The sequence below is a fragment of the Sceloporus occidentalis genome, unplaced genomic scaffold (genome assembly GCF_023333645.1).
Source record: "Sceloporus occidentalis isolate IW3139 unplaced genomic scaffold, rSceOcc1.0.p SCAF_1, whole genome shotgun sequence".
NCBI lineage: Eukaryota > Metazoa > Chordata > Lepidosauria > Squamata > Phrynosomatidae > Sceloporus > Sceloporus occidentalis.
Genome location: NW_028316981.1, coordinates 164,063,519 through 164,084,003, shown reverse-complemented (window position 1 = coordinate 164,084,003; position 20,485 = coordinate 164,063,519). Strand labels below are relative to the sequence as shown.

At 45.1% G+C, this 20,485-nt stretch overlaps 1 protein-coding gene across 5 annotated transcripts in view; it reads left to right on the top strand.

Moving 5' to 3' along the window:
* Positions 1-20,485, top strand: part of LOC149322629 (electroneutral sodium bicarbonate exchanger 1-like) — a 127,579-nt gene that overhangs the window by 67,278 nt on the left and 39,816 nt on the right. For all 5 annotated transcript variants that reach the window (XR_016271981.1, XM_089480507.1, XM_089480515.1 and 2 more), the window contains 4 exons: positions 2,542-2,730; positions 9,170-9,261; positions 13,249-13,406; positions 16,614-16,701. Coding sequence is in view for 4 of the 5 variants with exons in the window: in XM_089480507.1 (XP_089336633.1) it covers positions 2,542-2,730; positions 9,170-9,261; positions 13,249-13,406; positions 16,614-16,701 (527 nt within the window). In the remaining variant the exon portion in view is untranslated. The remainder of the gene's footprint in view (positions 1-2,541; positions 2,731-9,169; positions 9,262-13,248; positions 13,407-16,613; positions 16,702-20,485) is intronic.

Here is a 20,485-nt window from a genome sequence, read left to right as displayed (position 1 = left end):
ATTGGTCAAAGGCATAGATTGTCTTCTTAATCACACAGGGGGGAAAAATTGAAATTGACCATTCATTTTTACAGATAGTTTTTCCCCTTCCAGGAAAGCAGCATTGTAGAATTAGGTTTTTGATTGGCAAGATACCATTTAAACCCTTTGCTGTCTCATGATGTCAGCTTCTTAGCACATTTCCTTTCCACAAGGGTTGCCAACAGCAGTCAATTATGCAAGATATTCCAGTGAAGCATTGTGTTGCAGATTGCTTATAATTTTATTAGATGTGCAGAGAAATAAAAGTGACTCAAATTGCGGAAGTGAACTGCATTATCTAAAATGGGATTGCAGATGCATTATTTAGGCAGTGATTGAGCATTTCAGCAAGGTTTATTAACTGAAGGAAAACTCTTACCTTCTTGGGACTGATAGAGGAATCTACTAGGCTGCTGGCTCTTGTATGTAGAACTGCACTTGGTGCTGATATCCCCAGCTCACAATTCTGGCTCTCTAGTTCTGTTAAAGACAGCATCAGGATTTAAAAAAAATACCATGTGTTTGCCCAGGAAAGAGATAGATTGTGTTTGAAGGATTGCACCCTTGGGCTTAGTTGGTAAGAGGTTTTCTAAAGATTTGAAAAAAACAACACTTTTTAGATTACACTTTCCTGAGCCCATGGCTAGCACAGGGGTTTCTGGGAGTTGTGGTCCAAAAATAATTGTAAAGATGTGTCTGTGTATGTCCCTTCATGTTGCCTGTTGGCCTATGAATTTCATTGAGTTTTCTTAATCAAGAAATACGCAGAGGTGGTTTTATGAATTCCTTCCTCTGAAATATAGCCTACAGCACCTGGCATTCGCTGGTGGTCTCTGACCCAGGTACTAACTGGAGCTGACCCTGGTTAGCTTCCAAGATCATACAGGATCTGGTGCCTTTTGGGTACTTAGGCAGGCTCCTGCAAAGGTTTAATTAAACAAAGCTTTAATTAAGGCTAAGGTTGAGAAATCCTCCTTCTGGAGATTAAATAGTAGGGAGAAGTAATACTAAGGTTACCTTATGACTAGAAAGTAAACAGTTCATATTTCCTTAAGCACCCACCATCTCATAACTGAAAACCTACTAGTGGTGGCTGGTGACTTCCATGTCAGTAAGGTTGTGAATCTGCTTCAGTTATTCATCCAACCTTTAAATGAGCTATCCAAGATGCTGAACCTATTTGGGTTTAGACTAAAGCACATAGCAGACTACCCACCTTTGCAGATCATTCTTCTCTCCCGGTGGTGGAGCACTACTAAGTAGGTGTAAGTTCCCCTCCTTGCTATCTCATGGGACACCTTGATAGTCAGGGAAGGGAAGACCTCTCTTAGAACAGTGACCAGCTAATGGCAGTCAGGATTGTTGGATGATGCTGTGCTGGGCAGACCAGAAGTGTAATAAATGTAAGGCTCTGTTTAAGAAGTGTGGTCCCACCAAAATAGAAATACAGTAGAGTTCCTATGCCTATAACAGCTATGGGAAAGAGAGAATGCAAGCTTGTTCTACCCTTTCAGGGTACAGCCAAGTCCTCTTTTCATTTGAGTCCTATCTTTAAGCATAAAAAAGAAAAGCGCATAAACATCTTGGTACTGCTGGAAATCAATAGTGAACTATTTCCTTTCAGAAATATCTTTCTGGCATGAGCCATGCTTTTCTACAGCGAGTGTTCATCCTTCCCCCCGCCCCATCCAACAAAAGCCATCCCACCCATTCCTAGCACTCACATTTGTTTCATCTGTTTGGCTGTATTCTCCTTTGCCTACTGGCTCCAGATCTCTAATATTTATTTTCTCTTCTTATTTTAGATGTTTTAAAGAAAAGTTAGACCAATCTTTCCTAACCTGAGTCTCTCCTGATATTTTGGATTACAGTTTCCATCATTGACCATCAGCTATGTTTGATGGGATGAATTGGAATGTATTCTAAAACATCTGGGGGAGGTGGATTGGAGAGGGCAAAGTCAGCTAAACTCCTGGAAGATAGGTTTACCAGGTGCCTTATTCAAAGACAGAATATTGTTAAACACAGGCTCCTGGAGGTAGGGACGGAGTGGGGGAACCACTGCTTTCATGCTTTGCTTGTGAACTGTCTCCTCTTCAAAACAAAGAGATGGATTGGATGGATCCTGGGATGGTCCAGGAAAGAAAAAAATCCCTTCCCTTCACAATTAAAGGCCAGACTAGAAGTGGCATTAAATGCACTCAACATTCTCATTAAAAACAACAACAAACGGTTAACAACTACCATGCATATATATGTCCCTGTGTTAATAATTGGGATCTCAGCAAGTGGAGAGAGGGTGTTTAAAATCTTTTGTTCCTTGTCACAACCCTAACAAAGCTGTGTTGGAAGGAAAATCCCATCAGCTGCAGGGGAATCATGGTTACTTAACAAAATGGTTAATACAGCCTAGATGCCCCCTTCCCAAAGATGCAATTTTAGAAATGAATTTTCCCATTCATTCTCCAAGTTTCAGCAAGGGATGGTGTTACATTAGCATTGTACTTTTCTCCCTTGCAGATATGGTTCTAGATCAGCAAGAAATGTCCGATGAATTTGATGAAGTCATTCGTAAAAAAATACGGGAAACCCTCCTGAAGAAGCATCACCATCAGAATGAGAAAAAGAAAAACAACCTCCTCCCTATCGTCCGCTCTTTTGCTGATGCTGGCCAGAAAAAAGCTGAACCTCAGACAATGGAGAAGCCAGGTGAGAATCTTTGGGCTTTGTTCTAGCTCATACAGCAACTTATAAATCATTCAGCAGTTCAGAAGCCTCTGGTTATTTCTAGCCACAGGTTGTGGGTATCCTGGTTGAAAGCCAAAGTAAGTGGAACCCAAAGTAAATGGAATACAGAATTTCTTATTTTTCAAAGTAGCTAGTTAAAATCCTGGACCCTTTGCCTTGTTGCCCAGTAATAATAATGGAGAGAAAGCCAGCTCCTGGTGCAGTCTGGGTAAAAATCAATCAGCTAAACCTAAAACAATATACACTGCAGAGTATAAAAGCAAAACCCCCTCCCCCCCAGTTGTTGGTATTGGCAGTTCACTGACCACTTTTCACATTTAAAAGAAACAATTAGAAACAGTTGATTCGTTATTATTATTATTATTATTATTAAACCTTTATTTATAAAGCGCTGTACATTTACACAGCGCTGTACATACAATCTTTTTAATTGGACGGTTCCCTGCCCTCAGGCTTACAATCTAAAAAGACACGACACAGAAAGAGAAGGGAGTGGTGGTGGGGAAGGGGCCTGTCTAGTAAGATAATACATATAAAATACATAGCAATACAGGAAATGATTCAATAAAACAGACAACAAAAGAACATCAAATAGCAAGTGACAATTATGCAATGCCTGGGAATGCTTCTCTGAACAGGATGGTCTTCAGCTCCGTTTTGAAGCTGGTTAAGGAAGTGATGGCTCTTGCTCGCGGGGGAAGAAGGTTCCAGGAGTGAGGGGCAGCAAGTGAAAAGGGGCGAATCCGCGATGGGGCAGAGGAAATCCTGGGCTGGGACAGCAGACCTTGACTACCAGAACGGAGGGCCCTAGTGGGAAGGTGAGGGGAAATAAGGTCTGATAAGTAGGGAGGGGCCAGCCCATGGAGGGCTTTAAACGTTGACAGCAGGAGCTTATACTGAACGCGGAAAGGGAGTGGGAGCCAGTGAAGGGATGCCAACACAGGAGAGATGTGGTCAGAGCAGTGGGTGGATGTGATAATGCGTGCAGCTGAATGCTGGACAGAAATTAAAGGATGGAGGTGAGAGAGAGGAAGCCCAGCCAGGAGGATGTTGCAGTAATTGAGTCGTGAGACCACTAGGGCATGGACCAGGATCTTGGCAGTAGAGTCGGAGAGAAATGGTCGGATTTTGGCAGTATTGTACAAAAGGAATCTACAAGCCTTGGCTGTGGTCTGGATCTGAGGGATACATGACAGAGAAGAATCAAAAATAAAACCAAGACTGTGGGCTTGCTGGACTGGTTGAATAGAAATGTTGTCCACAGAGACAGAAAAGGAGTGTTGAAGGGTGGGCTTAGGAGGAAAGACAAGAAGCTCCGTCTTGGACATGTTGAGCTTCAAACGCCGATGGCACATCCACTGCGAGACAGCTATGAGACATGATGAAACTTGCTGTTCAAGCCTTGGAGAAAGGTCGGGGGTGGAAAGAAAGATACAACTGGGTGTCATCGGCATACAGATGGTAGGAAAAACCAAAAGAGCTAATGTGTTTACCTAAGGACAGTGTGCAGAGAGAAAACAGAAGGGGACCCAGAACAGAGCCCTGGGCAACTCCAACAGATAAGGGAACAGGAGATGAAGTCTGACCTCCTGCAACCACTGCAAAAGATCTGCCAGACAAATAAGATCAAAACCAGTTGAGAACAGAGTCTGAGAACCCAAGGTCAGAAAGTATATCCACTAGAAGACAGTGATCAACGGTGTCAAATGCTGCAGACAGATCAAGAAGGATGAGAACAGAGTAAAGGCCATTAGCCTTGGCCTGTAAAAGGTCATTGGAGATCTTAGTGATAGCTGTCTCTGTGGAATGCCTTGGGCGGAAACCAGACTGAAAGGGATCGAGGATGGAGTTGGCTTCAAGAAACAACCCGTTCCAAAACCTTAGAAAGAAAGGGGAGAAGAGAAATTGGATGATAGCTAGACAGAGAGGAGGGGTCAAGAGAAGGTTTTTTCAGAATTGGGGAAATGAGAGCATGTTTGAAGTCCGACGGGAAGGAGCCTGTAGAGAGAGAGAGATTGAAGATATGGAGAAGCGAGGGGAGAAAAGAAGGAGCTGTAGAGATTAGAAGACGAGTAGGAATTGGGTCAAGAGAACAAGTTGCAGGTTTGGAAGAGTTCAGAAGTGTAGCGAGTTCATCCAAAGAAGCAGGAGGAAACACAGCAAATTTGTTAGGGGAGGGCGATAGAAAATTATGAGCAGAAGAAGAATCAGGAGGGACTATCTCAGAGCGAATAGTGGTAATCTTAGAGATGAAATAATTAGCAAAGTCATTTGGAGAGAATGATGAAGAGACAGGAGGAGAGGGGGGTTTAAGCAAAAAGTTGAAGGTGGAGAACAAGTGCTGTGGGCGCCTCTCATTGGCAGAGATCAATGATTTGTAATAATTCTGTTTTGCTATAGACAGGGCGCGTGAGAAGGAAGAAAGAACAAACTTGAAATGGATAAAGTCAGCCCACTGTTTGGACTTTCTCCAAAGACGTTCGGCCGCTCTAGAGCAGGACAGGAGAAACTTAATGATGGGAGTACGCCAGGGCTGAGGCCTAGTCTTAGAGGAAGAAGTGCATACAGAGACAGGGGCAAAGCTGTCAAGAGTCAAGGAAAGAGTGGAGTTAAATAGAGACATTGCTGAGTCAGCAGAGTCCCCAAGATTTAGGGAAGAGAGAGATGAATCCAGGGTCTGACCAAGATGGTTAGAGTCAACAGATTGAAGATCACGAAAATGGCGTTGAATAGTGTGACGAGGAGGAGGAGTATAGGTAAGAGCAAAGGAGATTAAATGATGGTCAGATAGTGGAAAGTCAAGTGCCAGGTAGTCAGAAATGGTGCAGTTTGCAGCAAGAACCAGGTCAAGACAGTGACCGAGAGAATGAGTTGAAGAGTTGGAATGTGGTTGGAGGCCAAAAGAAGCCAGGAGAGAGTTAAAGCGAGACGTTGTAGGGTTATTGGAATCATCAGTGTGGATATTAAAGTCACCTAGGATCAAAGTGGGGACTGAATCTGAAAGAAAGAATGTCAGCCATGATTCAAAGTCAGATAGGAACTGGGTGACAGAACCAGGAGGGTGATAGATAACTGCAACACGAAGCTGTAGAGGAGAAAAGAATCTAATAGGATGAAACTCAAAGGAAGAGAAATGATAGCTGGGGGGAAAAGATAGAACTTGAAACTGGCAGGAGTTAGATAGCAAGATACCAACCCCTCCTCCTCGACCCTCAGGGCGGCTTGTGTGGGTGAAGGAGAGACCACCAAAAGAAAGGGCAGCGGGGGTTGCAGTGTCATGGGCTGGGAGCCAGGTTTCGGTGAGAGTGAGGAGATTAAAGGATTTAGAGAGAAAAAGGTCATGGATTGCTGCTGCTTTAGGGGCAGCAGAGCGGCAGTTCCAGAGGGAACAGAGGAAGGGAAGCAGGGAGACAGGGAGAGGCCGAATGGGGATCAGGTTAGGAGAAATGTGGGGAGCCATGGGAAGGATAGGATTCACTGCCCAGTGATTAACGGGGGAAGGTGTGACTAAGGCAGAGACAGGAAAGAAAAAAGGGAGAGGTGTAGCTGGCTCTCTTTCTGAGGTGTTAAAACAGTTAGAATCAATTGCCAGCTCGGGCCTTCAGAGGAAGAGTCCAATGCAAGCAGGAGGTTGGCCTGAGGGAGCAGAAAGTCTTACTTGCTATTCCTTCCTGTGGAAAAGTCCAATGCAAGCAGGAAAGTCTTTCAGGGCAGCACAGGTCCTTCTTGCCTTGCTTCCTGTGGGACTCTGGGAGCAGCAGGAAAGGTCTTTGCAGGCAGTAGAGAGGGGTTCTCCAAAGTTCCTGGAGACTTTTATGTTCAGTTAAAATGCAGCCTTCCCTCCACATTTGTGGATTTGATTATTCACGGATTTTATTAATACGTTCTCTCTAGAAATATCTAGGTCCTCCAGCGGGACTCTGTGGTCAACTTTAACCAAAAGTTGCACTGAAGGACCAAGATATTCCTAGAGGGATTATTCCACTAGGCATTTGTAGCTCCTCCAGCACAATTCTATGGTCAATATCTGTCAGGTGTTGACCACAGAGTTGTACTGGAGGACCTAGAGATTCCTAGAGAGGTGTTGTCTTAGGTAAAAACTGTGTTTTTATTATTTGCATTTTCCCCACATCCACAGAGGTCTTGTGCCCCCAACCCCAGTGAATGTGGAAAGATGAATGCATAGATACAATTTTATAAAGCGCGCACACACACACACACACAGCAATAAACCACACTGCTGCTTCAACCATAACTCTAAACCAGCCGAACATTCCAATGTCAACTCTCAATTGTCACCTGTCAATCAAAATATTTTTCTGTTCTTTGAAGACAACAACAAATGTTATTGATTAGTCAGCTGACTGTATCAATAGAAGACAAAGTACAAAATATATAATACAAAATCTAAATGTTAGCATGTCCAAATACATACAAGGATAAAAAATTGATCATGCCTTGTTCTTTGAAGACGTTACACCAGGGGTCGGCAACCTCCGGCCCGTGGGCCGGATGCGGCCGGCCCCTGCCTCCTGTTGCCGCTGCCACTCTGGGCGCCGCCATTTTTTCGCCCAAAATGGCGGCGCCCAGAGCGGCGAAAAGCTGCGATGGGCGGCTGCGGCGGCAGCGGCGGCGGGCCTTTAAGAGGCCCGCTGCCGTCTCTGGGGCCCTCCAGCAGGGCTCCAGGGGCGGCAGGGGGCCTCTGGGAGGCCCGCTGCCATCCCTGGGGCCCTCCAGGAGGGCTCCGGGGGCTGCAGGGGGCCTCTGGGGGGCCCGCTGCCGTCCCTGGGGCCCTCCAGGAGGGCTCCGGGGGCGGCAGGGGGCCTCTGGGGCCAGTCAGGGGCCAGCAAAGATGGGGAGGCATGGCCCCTGGAGGGTGGAAGCTCTGCCCCCGGCACGCAGCCCCGCCCCGGAGGGTGGAAGCTCCACCCCTCGCGCGTGGCCCCGCCCCGGAGGGTGGAAGCTCCACCCCTTGCGCATGGCCCCGCCCCGGAGGGTTGAAGCTCCACCCCCGGCTTCGGCCCCCCAGTCGCCTGAGGGACACCAACCCGGCCCCCGGCTCAAAAAGGTTGCCTACCCCTGCATTACACCATGAAGACATGCTTAAGGCAAGGGTAGAGGTGCTGCTACTACCACACCAGCACTGCTGCCATCCCCCACTTTCTTATTCTGAGAGCAGACAGAAGGTGGGCATGCAAGCTCTGTGGAGCAAAACTGGCTGAAGTAAATGGCTGATGCTTCTCACCTCCAAAACAGTCAAGTTTCAAATAATTATTTCTAAGGGATCCTTCCTCAGAACCAGGCACGCTGGGCAGGATGCCCTTGGCAATTGTCTTTGCCTCTCACAGGGCATCCTAGGTCTCTGTACAATTGTGTTGCTGCTTCTTTTGGGATGGGGATGCTGGTGGCCAAATTGGACCTTCCAAACTTCATTTCAGCTGTGTGCACATAGATTTAAGCAAGAACAGTGCCAAACTGACACATCTGTTTCCAGGAAAGCTCTTTGACTTAATCCTTTTATAGCCAGAGAGGGGCTTGTTTCTCATGGAACATCAGTTAGCTAAAAACAGAAGCAGTTTTGAAGAGGTGACACATCTACAGCTATTGTTGTCACAATACAGTCAGAGTTTTTTGTTTTTGTTTTGCATTACTTACGCTCTACAAAAAGATCTAGCACTCTAGGAAGGCATATTACATCAAATGCCAGGGCCCTGGGCTGCCCACCTTAGCTCACATTGCATCCCCTCTAAAAAAATTTTTTTGTTTTGTTTCAGCACTTCCCAGTGCAGCCATACCTTTTTTTTCTAATTAATTTTTTATTGAGTTCTTACAATAAAACACATAAAGTCTGTATAACAATGACAACAACAACAATTAACTACAAGGGCCAAGGGTATCTATCTGATGAGTAATTATTCTGCAGCAGAATTACAAAATTAATTCTCAGCATGAGCCAGAGAGTCTGGCTTGTCAAGTTGAAGAGCGTCTGTCCAGAGATCTATCTGTGAAGCGGGAGGTTGGATTTGATAGGAGTGCAGATTAACATAGTCAATGAAGAACATCCAGTCTTCTTGAAATGTGTTGGTCCTTTTATGGCCAGTGCAAAATCTCACCATATCAGATAGTTTCTTCATCAACATATGCCCCAAATTATAACCCACCAGTTAGAATAAAGCAGGAACCGTACTGGTAATTTTTAGAATTAAGATATCATCCTTGTATACTTAGATGTGTAGGTTAAATCAAATGTTCCATACATTTTATGCCAAGAAAGCTGTATGTACGTGTGTGTAGTTTCATTCACATAAATCTGTACTTGGTGACAGCATCCAGAGTGATATGTTTAACCTGATAATTTGTGTATTCTTTCATTTAAAATTGTGTGTTGTTTTCATTTTAGGAATGAACTCACTGAATCTCCAGCCTCCTTCCAACACCTTAGAAGTGAGAAATGGCTTGGTGCATGATACTACTCCGACTGACTTGAGCAAGGTGAAGTCTTACTTACTCATATGTTCAGCTTATAAACTAAGATCAAGGATTGCCCTAATATATATACACAGAAAATTAAGTTCAAAATGAAAGTGAGAATAAAAGCATGAAAGCCCAATTAAAAATAGAACATAGTGCTTACTCTTATGCCTAAAGTGTGCATTGTTTCCTGCTGGTTGTCATGTTAATCCTTTGTTAATCAACCAATGTGTCCCCCAAAAGTTCAGACTTCAGTTGCAAAAGATGAAATCTGAAAAGATTAGTAAAATGTTTTTTAATGATTGTAATTCCCACTACTGTAGTTTTATTTATGTAATTATTTATTCCAGTGGCGTCAATAGGGGGTACGGCCCGTGCCAGGTGACACGCCAGAAGAGGAGTGACACCCTGGGGAGTCCTCTTCCTGCTGCGAAGTAAGAAGGGCCGAGTGTGCTCCTCTTGACTTTGCTGCGGCAGCGTTGATCCCCAGCTTCACTGCAGCAGCATAGGAGTGGACTGAGCATTCCCTTTGGCCACCCTGCCCAAATGGTCCTCTAGCATCCCCCACACACTGGGTGACATGAGGGCTGGGGATGCCACTGATTTTTTCCCTTTGCATTGCTGCATTTTCTTCTTCCCTTCCACATCATCACAACTAGCCCTTCTTGAAGGCTGCCACAGTGCAAACCATTTTCCAAATACCAGCACAGAACATGCATACTGGGGTAGTACAAAAGAGGGTCATTGTGAAAACACAAAATGAAAGGTTGAAATATGATTAGAGTACTAAACTAGTTATGGCTGGAAGTTTTGGTATTCTTGAAATGAGTCCTAATTCTGCACCCAGGAAACCTAGATTTTGGAAATGAATTGTACTAAGCAGCAGTTGGAATGAAGTACATGCAGAACAGCAAAATTTTCACATCTGGACAATCTGTATGTATTGGCCTGACAAATAGTTTTGGGAGTATCATTGTATGGAAATTGGACTCCAGGAATTCATTGTAAAAGTATGAGTGGGAATAATAAAACATGGGAGGAGAATGACACAATAGAAGCAGAGAGGTGTTCTGGAAGAGGTGGATTGTAGAATCTCTCTCCTCCTTTCCATCATGAACTGACATAATCCTAGTCATAGTAAGCCTTAACCAGAGAGCAAAATGCATCACCTAAAAGGTCAGATACATGACTCTCTGATGCGTTCCGACTCCATTTTATTTTTAACCCTCTTATCCTAAGAGCCAGAAGACCATCTTCATCTCCATCCGTACCACCCCATCATCAGTAATTAGATAGGAGTATGGTTAAATTAATGCAGTGTTCATTCCATGCTAAATTAGCTTCATATTAGTCAATATGAAAATGAAGATGGTCTTATTGATTCCAGTGGGAATTAACTATCTGGATATAACCCATGGTGTATTTTTTAATTAATAAATTTTATTAAGCATATAAAAACACATAAAACGTACAGACTTATAAACATATAGAGCTGTTCGATAGTGGAAGACATTCCCTTGGAGAGTGGTGGAGTCTCCTCCTTTGGAGGTCTTTAAGCAGAGGCTGGATGGCCATCTGTCAGGGTGCTTTGATTGGTGTCCCTGCTTGGCAAGGGGTTGGACTGGATGGCCCTTGTGGCCTCTTCCAACTCTGTGGTTCTATTATTCTAATAATATTTACATGCCAACGCTGACATTACTGACATTCAACTCGTTCTTCAACCATCTTATCACTATGCATCCTGACATCTCTTCTTATCCTTCTATTTCTTTCTACTTATTTCCTTCCTCTCCTTTGGTTTCTCGTTTATCTTCTTCAAACATACAACTGCCCCATTATCATCACCAAATAGTCCCCACTCCATTACCTATTCTCATTTTCTTTCTATATCATTTACACATACCTTCATATTCACTTACTTAAACATTCATTCATACTTTCTTCCATCAATATATGTCCTATTTATTTATCTTGATGACTTCCTTGTTAAGAATATTAGTGCTTGTAACTTGGTCTTCTTCTCTTTTATAAGTTTGCTTCTCCAGTCTTTAAGCCCTTTTTCATTTTTTAACCACTTACTGTATATACTTGACTATAAGTCAGCCTCATGTATATGTTGAGGGCAGGTTTTGGGGCCAAAATTATTATTATTATTATTATTATTATTATTATTATTAAACTTTATTTATATAGTGCTGTAGATTTACACAGCGCTGTGTAAATAAAAATAAAATAAAATAAAGTTTAATAATAAAATTATGGATTTTGATCTGACCCATGGATAAGTCGAGGGGTAAAACTTAGAGGCATGTAACAAAGGATATAGAAAATGGAGCTAAGGAAAACGATGCCAAAGAATTTACAAAATTCTGATAGGCATAGCTGTTTATGCTTTTCCAACCTAGGCATTCTCAAAGATCAGAAGTGAAGCCATGGTTGACAGAGTAGAAGTGGTTCTAATGGGTGCTCTTGGGATGGACCAAGATCTCGCCTTTTGCCCCTCTGAGAAAGAGAGTGGTTCCTTTTCTTGACCTGTGGATAGGTTTTGGGGGGGGGGGGTGTGTGTCAATTTTTTGACTAAAATTTCTAGACTTATACATGAGTATATACAGTATGCTTGTAATTGTTACACATACAGTGGGCCCTCCACATTCACTGAAGTTAGGGGCATGGCGGGACCCCCATGAATGTGGAAAAACCACAAATTTTTTAAAAAAACATTTTTTAAACCTGAGAGAACACCTCTCTAGGAATCTCTAGGTCCTCCAGCGCAAGATCTGCCAGAAGCTGAACATGGAATTGTTCTGGAGGACATACAGTTGCCTAGAGAAGTGATTTCTCTAAGAATCTCTAGGTCCTCCAGTGTGACTTTTGGCAGAAGTTGTTGACAGAGTCATCTGGAAGACCTAGAGATTACTAGAGAGACCATAATAATCAAATCCATGAATAATCAAATCCACAAAAGTCAAAACCGCAAATGTGAAGGACCAACTGTATGTTATTGCTTATCACTCTATACCTTACAATTGTTCCATTGGCACATTTTACCATCAGTCATTCAGTTCAAAAATTTAATACAGCTATCTCTTCCCACTTTTCCTTTGAGAATTCAATTACTATTGACCATAACTTATACTGTGTATAATAACAGACTTACAATGCAATCCTACATACACTTAATAAGAAATACATCCTGTTTTTTCCTGGAATTCATATGGCCTTGATATAGAGGTTGCAACAGCCAGGCTGCTTAACGGAGCTGCATCCTGTGCTACTTATCAGAACTGTCTCCTCATATAACACTTGTGCTGGAAGAGCCAGTCTGGTGTGCTTTTAACTAACTTTTGGTTTATAAGCAACTGTACAACTTAGGACCAGATGATTTGAGAGAATGCCTTTTCTGATACAGACCATCCTAGTCTTCCATGGGGAGGGGGGGAGGAGACGAGGATATGCTAGTTTATATCACACACATGCACATGACTAGTGAAGCTTGTTTTGCTGTAGTTCACAGGACGGCTCTTTTTGATTCCATTCATGTAAAATGGTATCCCTATCTAAATTAAGTGGACTCTCAGTATTAGGTAACTCTATTGTTAACTAACTATTTATCAGACATTTTCCTGGTCACTTTTCTGATTGTAAACTCTGTCAGTTATCCCTGTTTTTAAGGAATAGTTTTATGGGTTTTAATGTTTTTGTTTCATTTCATCTCTGAATCTTTTTTATCCCTGTTTTATTGCTGAGTCTGGAAAAGTGTCACAGAGGATCATTGCTGTTGATTTGTTAATACCAAGCATAGTGCCGAACACTATGGAGTGGGGTTGTGGCAGTGGAGGATCTCTGTACATTGTCCTCTTGCCAGAAATATTGATGGATTTCAGTATGGAAAGGATCTAGAGAAAGAGCTGGGAAAACAGGGGAATGTATTATCTGTGGGACAAAATAATACACTAATCATCCATTTCAATTCAGCCCTAGAAATTATGCTTTATTTTTTGGAATCAGGCAGAACTCCATTTTATGAAAAAGATCCCTGTTGGAGCAGAAACCTCAAATGTTCTAGTAGGAGAAGTGGATTTTCTTACTCGACCCATTGTTGCCTTTGTGCGCTTAACACCAGCTGTAATTCTTCCGGGCATGACTGAAGTCCCACTCCCTACCAGGTAAGAGTTAGTGATGATGATAATCCTGATATGGACTAGACAACAACCATAACAATGTGAAATTATGAGAACTGATACCCATGTTACATATATTTCTCCATTGCAGTTAACTTGCTACTTCATAGTTTGGAATGTTGTGTTTAGAGCCAGGATCCAAAGGTTTACTTGAGTTGAATTGTGCCAGTTTGTCCAGAATTAAAAATCCCTCCTTCGTGTTTAGACTTGGTTCCCCAAAAGATATATGCAAATATTCCAAAATTTGGAAAAAAAAAATCCAAAATCCAAAACACTTTTGGTCCCAAGCATTTCAGATAAGGGAGACACAACATGTACTGAACAACTTCCACCTTCACAATTCAAGAGCTATGAGATTCCTTGCATTAAACCACCCACATCCAGCAGCTCTTGCAGATATGAATTACTTCAGATACTTCATAATGGTAGTTGAGAAACAGAACAGTTCCACTCATTATATGGTCAATGTTTTGTGCATGTACAGTATTTATATTTTTTATACTGGTATTTCATGGATCAAAAATGTGGGTGACATTCATTTATATATATTCATTTGAAACACCTTTGTACAGTGGGCCCTTCGTATCTACTGGGGTTTGGTTCCAGGACCACCACCACCACCATGGATACCAAAATCTGTGGATACTGAAGTCCCGTTAAGTATAGTGGCACAATAGGATGCTGTCCTGTGTATAAAATGGCAAAATCAAGGTTCCAAATTTTTTGGAATTTAAATATTTTAAAAATATTTTCAAACATTGAATGCTTGAATCCATGGATAAAAAGTCCATGGATATGGAGGGCTGACTATACAAGCATCATGAAAACTTGATTGAGCCATTGTGGCGGGTTATAGACTGCCCATATGGGGCGGGCTGTACCCGCCCCTTTCCCCGGTGTATCGGGGCCTCAGCTGCCAGAACGGCAGCTGCTGAGGCCCCGATCCGCCGCTTTTCAGGCTGCAGGGAAGCAGCAAACCGCCGCTTCCCCGCAGCCTGAAAAGGAGTGTCCCTGGGGCTTCAAGCCCCAAGGACACCCCATGGTGGCAGGGAGAAGGAGAAAGGGGCCGCTTGGCCCCTTTCTCCATTGCTTCGCTGGGCCCAGCCGTCTAAAGGCTGCGCCCAGCGAAGCAAAGCGCCGCTGCAAACCAGGAAGGAGCTCCGAAACGGAGCTCCTTCCTGGTCCGCGGAAAGGGCGCCCTGGCACGGAGTGAGGACATCACGTCCGCGCCGCCCCGTGTAGAGGCGGCGTGGCCATGACGTCCTCATGACAGCGGCCATCTGGAACGACCGCCGTCATTTTTTACGCGCGGAGCGCGTATTAGGGTTAGGGAGATGCGGAAGCACCACACCTCCCTAACCCTAGTACGCACTCCGCGCGTACTTACATGGCGGTTTGTAACCCGCCTATGTCAAGAAGATTGTGCACAAGAATACAATGTATGTATGCCATCCACATTTAATGTTTTTGCTGCAGGAAACATTAGTTGTAAGATGCCTATATGAACAGCAAACACAAGGATGCTCTACACGTGCAAACACACAACCTGGCAATGAATTTACCGTATATATGCAATAAGTTGACCTCATGTATAAGTTGAGGGCAAGATTTGGGCCCAAAATTATGGATTTTGATGTGACCCGTGGATAAGTTGAGGTTTAAATTTAGGAGCATGTATCAAAGGATCTAAAGGATGAAGCAAAGGAAACCAGTGCCAAAGAATTTACAAAATTGCAGCAGGTATAACTGTTGGTGTTCACACTAAAGACTGGATGGATGAGAGAGTAGAGAGGGGTTGCTGATTCAGGATAGATTAAACTCTTGCCTTTCAAGGAGGAATGGTTCCTTTTTAAAATAAGAGTTATAATACTTACGTTGACCCACGGATACGTTGGCCCAGGATTTTTGGGTCAGTTTTTAAACTAATATTTCTAGACTTATACATGAGTATATACAGTGTATGCATGTATATTGGCACACTGCACTTTCTTATGAAAATGTTGGTGAAATGGTTGCTATATGAAATCAGGAGCTGCCTAGCTCTTTTCCTCTGGGGAAGTGTCCCAAATAAATAATGTAAAATTCTTCAGGCTGCTGAGTGAATAGTCTAGAATGGCCCTTCCTTTCTTTTCCTACTGTTATTCTGCTCTTGTTGAAACTGTTGTTGTCAAGCAAAAGTCCCTCAAAAATGGTGACAGCCATAGTCAACATGCAGGTTCAGATCTTCAGCTGGCTGTGGCTACAAGTTGGTCTGAAGAAAGCAGTTGACATTTCAGTTTAATGCCTAAAGGGCAGGAGGATGTGCATCTTAGTGTCCCAGTGTACACACCCCAGACTCCAAAGCTATTTGTTGTTGTGTACCTTCACATGTCTCTGACGTACATCAAACCTAAGGTGAACCTGTCACAGGGTTTTCTTGGCAGGATTTTTTCAGAGAGAGTGTGCCTTTGCTGAGAGTGTATGCTTTGCCTAAGGTCACCCAGTGGGTTTTCATGGCTAAGTGGGGATTCGAAACCTGATCTCCCAGAATCCTGGTCCAAGACTCAAACCACCACACTGCACTGCCTTTCTCCCTATAGCAATTGTTGTTGTTATGTGCCTTCAAGTAGTTTCTAACTGATGGTGACCCTAAGATGAACTAATCATGGAGTTTTCTTGTCAAGATTCATTCAAGAGGGTTTGCCTTTGCCTTTCTCTGAGGATGTGAGAGTAAGACTTGCCCAAGTGGGTTTCCATGGCTGAGTAGGGATTTAAGCCCTGGTCTCCAGATTTATAGTCTGACTACACCACACTGTACACTACACAGTACACCACACTGGCTTTGCCTGACTGTGAGACTGAGGATATATAACTTGCCCAAGGTCACCCAGTGGGTTTCCATGGCTGAACCCTGGTCTCCCGAACTGTAATTCAGTGCTGAAACCACTACACCATGCTGGCTCTCTTCCTAAAGCTACACCAGAGCATAAAAGATATAGATGTGTGGGTAACCCTTGGGGTGAATGTTACTTTCGAGTCAATTTACTTTAAAAAACAAACAAACCTGGGAAATGACTTTATATATTTTCCCACACTGTGTGTGGAATGCTGCAGATCTCCATTTCTTGAAAGGAAATATTGTGTCCAAATGCCTTAGCCCATTGTACAATAAAAGTTATCTTTATCTCTTAATTTTCTTATTTCTATGGCTAGGTTCTTGTTTATCTTGCTCGGTCCAATAGGGAAAGGACAGCAGTATCATGAGATTGGAAGATCCATGGCTACTCTCATGACTGATGAGGTATGGTAAAATATATGCGTGTTGTGTATTGTGTGCCTTCAATAGATTTCCGACTTGAGAAACTGGAGCGTGTCCAAAGGAGAGCGACTAAAATGGTGAAAGGTCTGGAAACCATGCCCTATGAGGAACGACTTAGGGAGCTGGGGATGTTTAGCCTGGAGAAGAGAAGGTTAAGAGGTGATATGATAGCCCTGTTTAAATATTTGAAGGGATGTCATATTGAGGAGGGAGCAAGCTTGTTTTCTGCTGCTCCAGAGACTAGGACCCGGAACAATGGATGCAAGCTGCAGGAAAAGAGATTCCACCTCAACATTAGGAGGAACTTCCTGACAGTAAGGGCTGTTCGACAGTGGAACAAACTCCCTCGAAGTGTAGTGGAGTCTCCTTCCTTAGAGGTCTTCAAACAGAGGCTGGATGGCCATCTGTCGGTGATGCTTTGATTGTGATCTCCTGCATGGCAGGGGGTTGGACTGGATGGCCCTTGTGGTCTCTTCCAACTCTATGATTCTATGATTCTATGATTCAAAGAGATTTTTGACTTTTTTCAGTTCTTTAGGTTATTGGCATTGTATTGGACTACAGGTAATACCCACATCTAGCTGTGAAACTATACATGCTCCTGCTAAGTTAGGGAAATTGTGGGCTAACAGAAAGATTATCTGACTACAGGTCTCATGCAAAAATAGATTTGTGATTCTATAAAAACTACTCATCACCTCTGCCTTCCTTATGCAAGCAGTCCTCACAGCAGTGACAGCACTCTAAGAAAGTATAATATGTTCTTCACTCAGTTTTTTTACTGAATGTTCACAACTGGTCCCAAAACAGTTTCACTAAGGAAGGGCCTTTCTTCTTCGTGGTCTCTGCGAATCACACAAATGGGTTTATTCTGCGCCTGCGCAGCAATGCTCGGAAACTTCTAGAATCTCCAGGCAGAGAGCAATGTATCTTTCTGCAACTTTTTGGCGGTAGCCCCGCCCACCCATATATAAGGCTCCTGGTGGCCCGCTCCTCTTCAGTTCCTTCATTCCGCCGCGCTAAGTAGCTCGAGGAACTTCGCTAGCATTCCTTGCTCTCTTCTTATTGGAATCTCTGGCATTTGAACTTCGGCTTTCCTTGACCATTCTTTCAGAGTCTCCTTTGGACTTGACCATTCCTCTGATTTCACGGCTTGACTTCGGACTGGTAACGGACCTCTCTTACCATGGCTTCCTTCAAGCAATGCACAAAGTGCGGGGTTAAAATCCCCATGGCCGACGGCCACGACAAATGTGTCCTCTGCCTGGGGGAGGCCCATGTTCCGGGCAACTGCCCCCACTGCAAGGCGATGTCCGCCCAGGCCCTTAAAAATAGGGACCGGATACTGAAGACTGCGCTTTATGAGAAGGTGCTCAGCCAGCCTGGCGGCTCTGGAGCCTCTGGAGGGTCGGGCGATGCTAATCCCAAGCCCTCAAGGAAGAAGGGAGACAAACGCTCCAACCGCGATAAAAAACGGGCCCGTTCATCCTTGCCGCCCGCCAAAAATTGGTGTAAAGGCCCCCCAAACATGGTCTCAGTGCCTCCGCCAGAGTCGAGGCCAGTACCTGCTCCGTCTCCTGACATAGGGTCCATTAAGACCCCGACGCCGTCTGTACAGGCATCCTCACAAATGGTGCCTCTAGAGCCCAAAATCCTCGTCGTGGGCCACCTCTCTGTACCGGCGGACAGCCTACAGATAGTCAACGTGGACTCTGAATCTGAGGGCGAACTCCTGGATTCGGATGCGCCTCTATCCCCGCAGAGGCCGAGATCAAGATCCCGCTCGCCTTCCCAGAGGAAGGGATCCAGGCCACGCTCCACTTCAGGGGGCAGGGAGCACCCACATTCCCCCCCACGAAAGGACCGAGCCGCCTTGGGGACGGAGGCTGATGAGGCTTTGGACTTGGAGCGTCCTGACACGGTCGAATGAGACCAGGACCTGTTTGAGGCGTTTCCGGACCTCGTCTACGACCAACGCACGGGACAGTACCTACTCCCGGTGGCACCTTCCCATCTGCGTCGAAACATTCGTGGCCCCACGCGGGTGCGCCTTCCCGCTCAAACGGTTGACATCACCCGAGGGCTCGACGACTTTGACGCAGCCGATTTTTCCTCCAGACGTCGGAGCCCGTCTCGCTTGAGGTCCAGATCGAGGTCTCCTTCCCGTTCGGCATCACCCCCCCTCAGACAGAGACATGTCCTTCGTTCCTGAGGGTCCGGCAGTCCCATCACCCACGGACGACGTCAGGGCTTTTGCCGACAGGGTTATACGGATGGCCGATGCCCTCAAACTGGAGGTTGCCCATCCTGAGGACGACGCCCTCGACCCAGTTGAAAGGAGGATCCATGGATCTGCCCCAGCACCGCCGGCCTTGGCATACCTTCCATCCCTGGAGAAGATAGCCAAGCGATCGTGGGAGACTCCGGCTACCATCCCGTCAACTTCTCGCAAGATCGGGAACTTGTACTGAGTCACCCCGTCTGCTCCATCCTGGCTCTCTAACCATCCCAAGCTGAATTCGGCTATTGTGGAAGGAGCCCAGTCCACCTTTGCTCCTAGGACATCTTCCTCGCCAGTGGACAAAGACAGCAAGAAGCTGGACGGTCTGGCTAAGAAGTTTTACGCCTCGGCGGCTCTCGACCTCAAAATAGCCAATTATGCAGCCTGTATGGGGGCCTATGTACAGTTCCTGGTGGAGAAGATGGATCCCACCATTGCGGACCTCCCAGATGACAGGAGACGCATGATGATCGCCCTCTGGAACGAGATCCATCTGATGGCTGGCCAGCAGATCATCTCCGCCAGGCACTCCACGGACTGTGCATCCAAGGTGCTGTGTGGATCCATAGCCCTCCGTCGCTATGCGTGGCTTCGGTCCTCCGACCTCAACCCCCAAGCGAAGGCGGCTATTGAAGACATGCCCTTTGATAACTGGGGCCTCTTCAACAGGGACACGGACGAAAAGCTCAGCTTCAGATACCGGATGAAGACTGCAGACAAGAAGCACGGTATGTCGGCTTCTTCGTCTAAGTCCCCAAGACAGAGATATCCTGGTCAGCACCCCTGGTACCCTGGTAACCAGTACCGCTTCCAGCCTCAGGACCGTCCTTACCACCAGGATAGACAGCCCCAAGGTCGGCCTTCCCATTCTCCTGTTCCTTCCGCGGACAGGCAACAGCCGTCCCAACCCAGATACCAACAGAGTTATAAGAAAAAGGATGGCCGCGGCAAGAAGAGGTTCTGGTGTGTTCCTGCGCACCTCGTCAGCCCCCTCTCCAGCAGATTAAGCTCTTTCTACAACATCTGGGCCTCTATCACCACTGATTCCTGGGCACTTAACATCATCCGTAGGGGTTATGCCCTAGAGTTTTCTGAGCTCCCACCAACTGGAGCATTCATTTCAACCGTCCCCTCGGACACCCTTCTCGACGAAGTGCGCATTCTTTTAGACAAAGACGCTATTGAACCCGTTCCCCCTTCTGGGGTGCAACGGTGCTTTTTCTCCAGATACTTCACTGTACCCAAGAGAGACTCGGGCCTCCGCCCCATAATGGATCTTCGGGCCCTGAATGCCTTCATTGTTTGCAAGAAGTTCAGGATGGTAACCCTTGCTTCTATTTTGCCACTCTTGCAGGAGAACTCCTGGTTCGTGACGCTGGACTTGAAAGATGCTTATTTTCACATTTCGATATTGGAGGACCACTGGAGGTTTCTTGCCTTCGCTGTCGGCGATGAGACTTATCAGTACAAAGTCCTCCCTTTCAG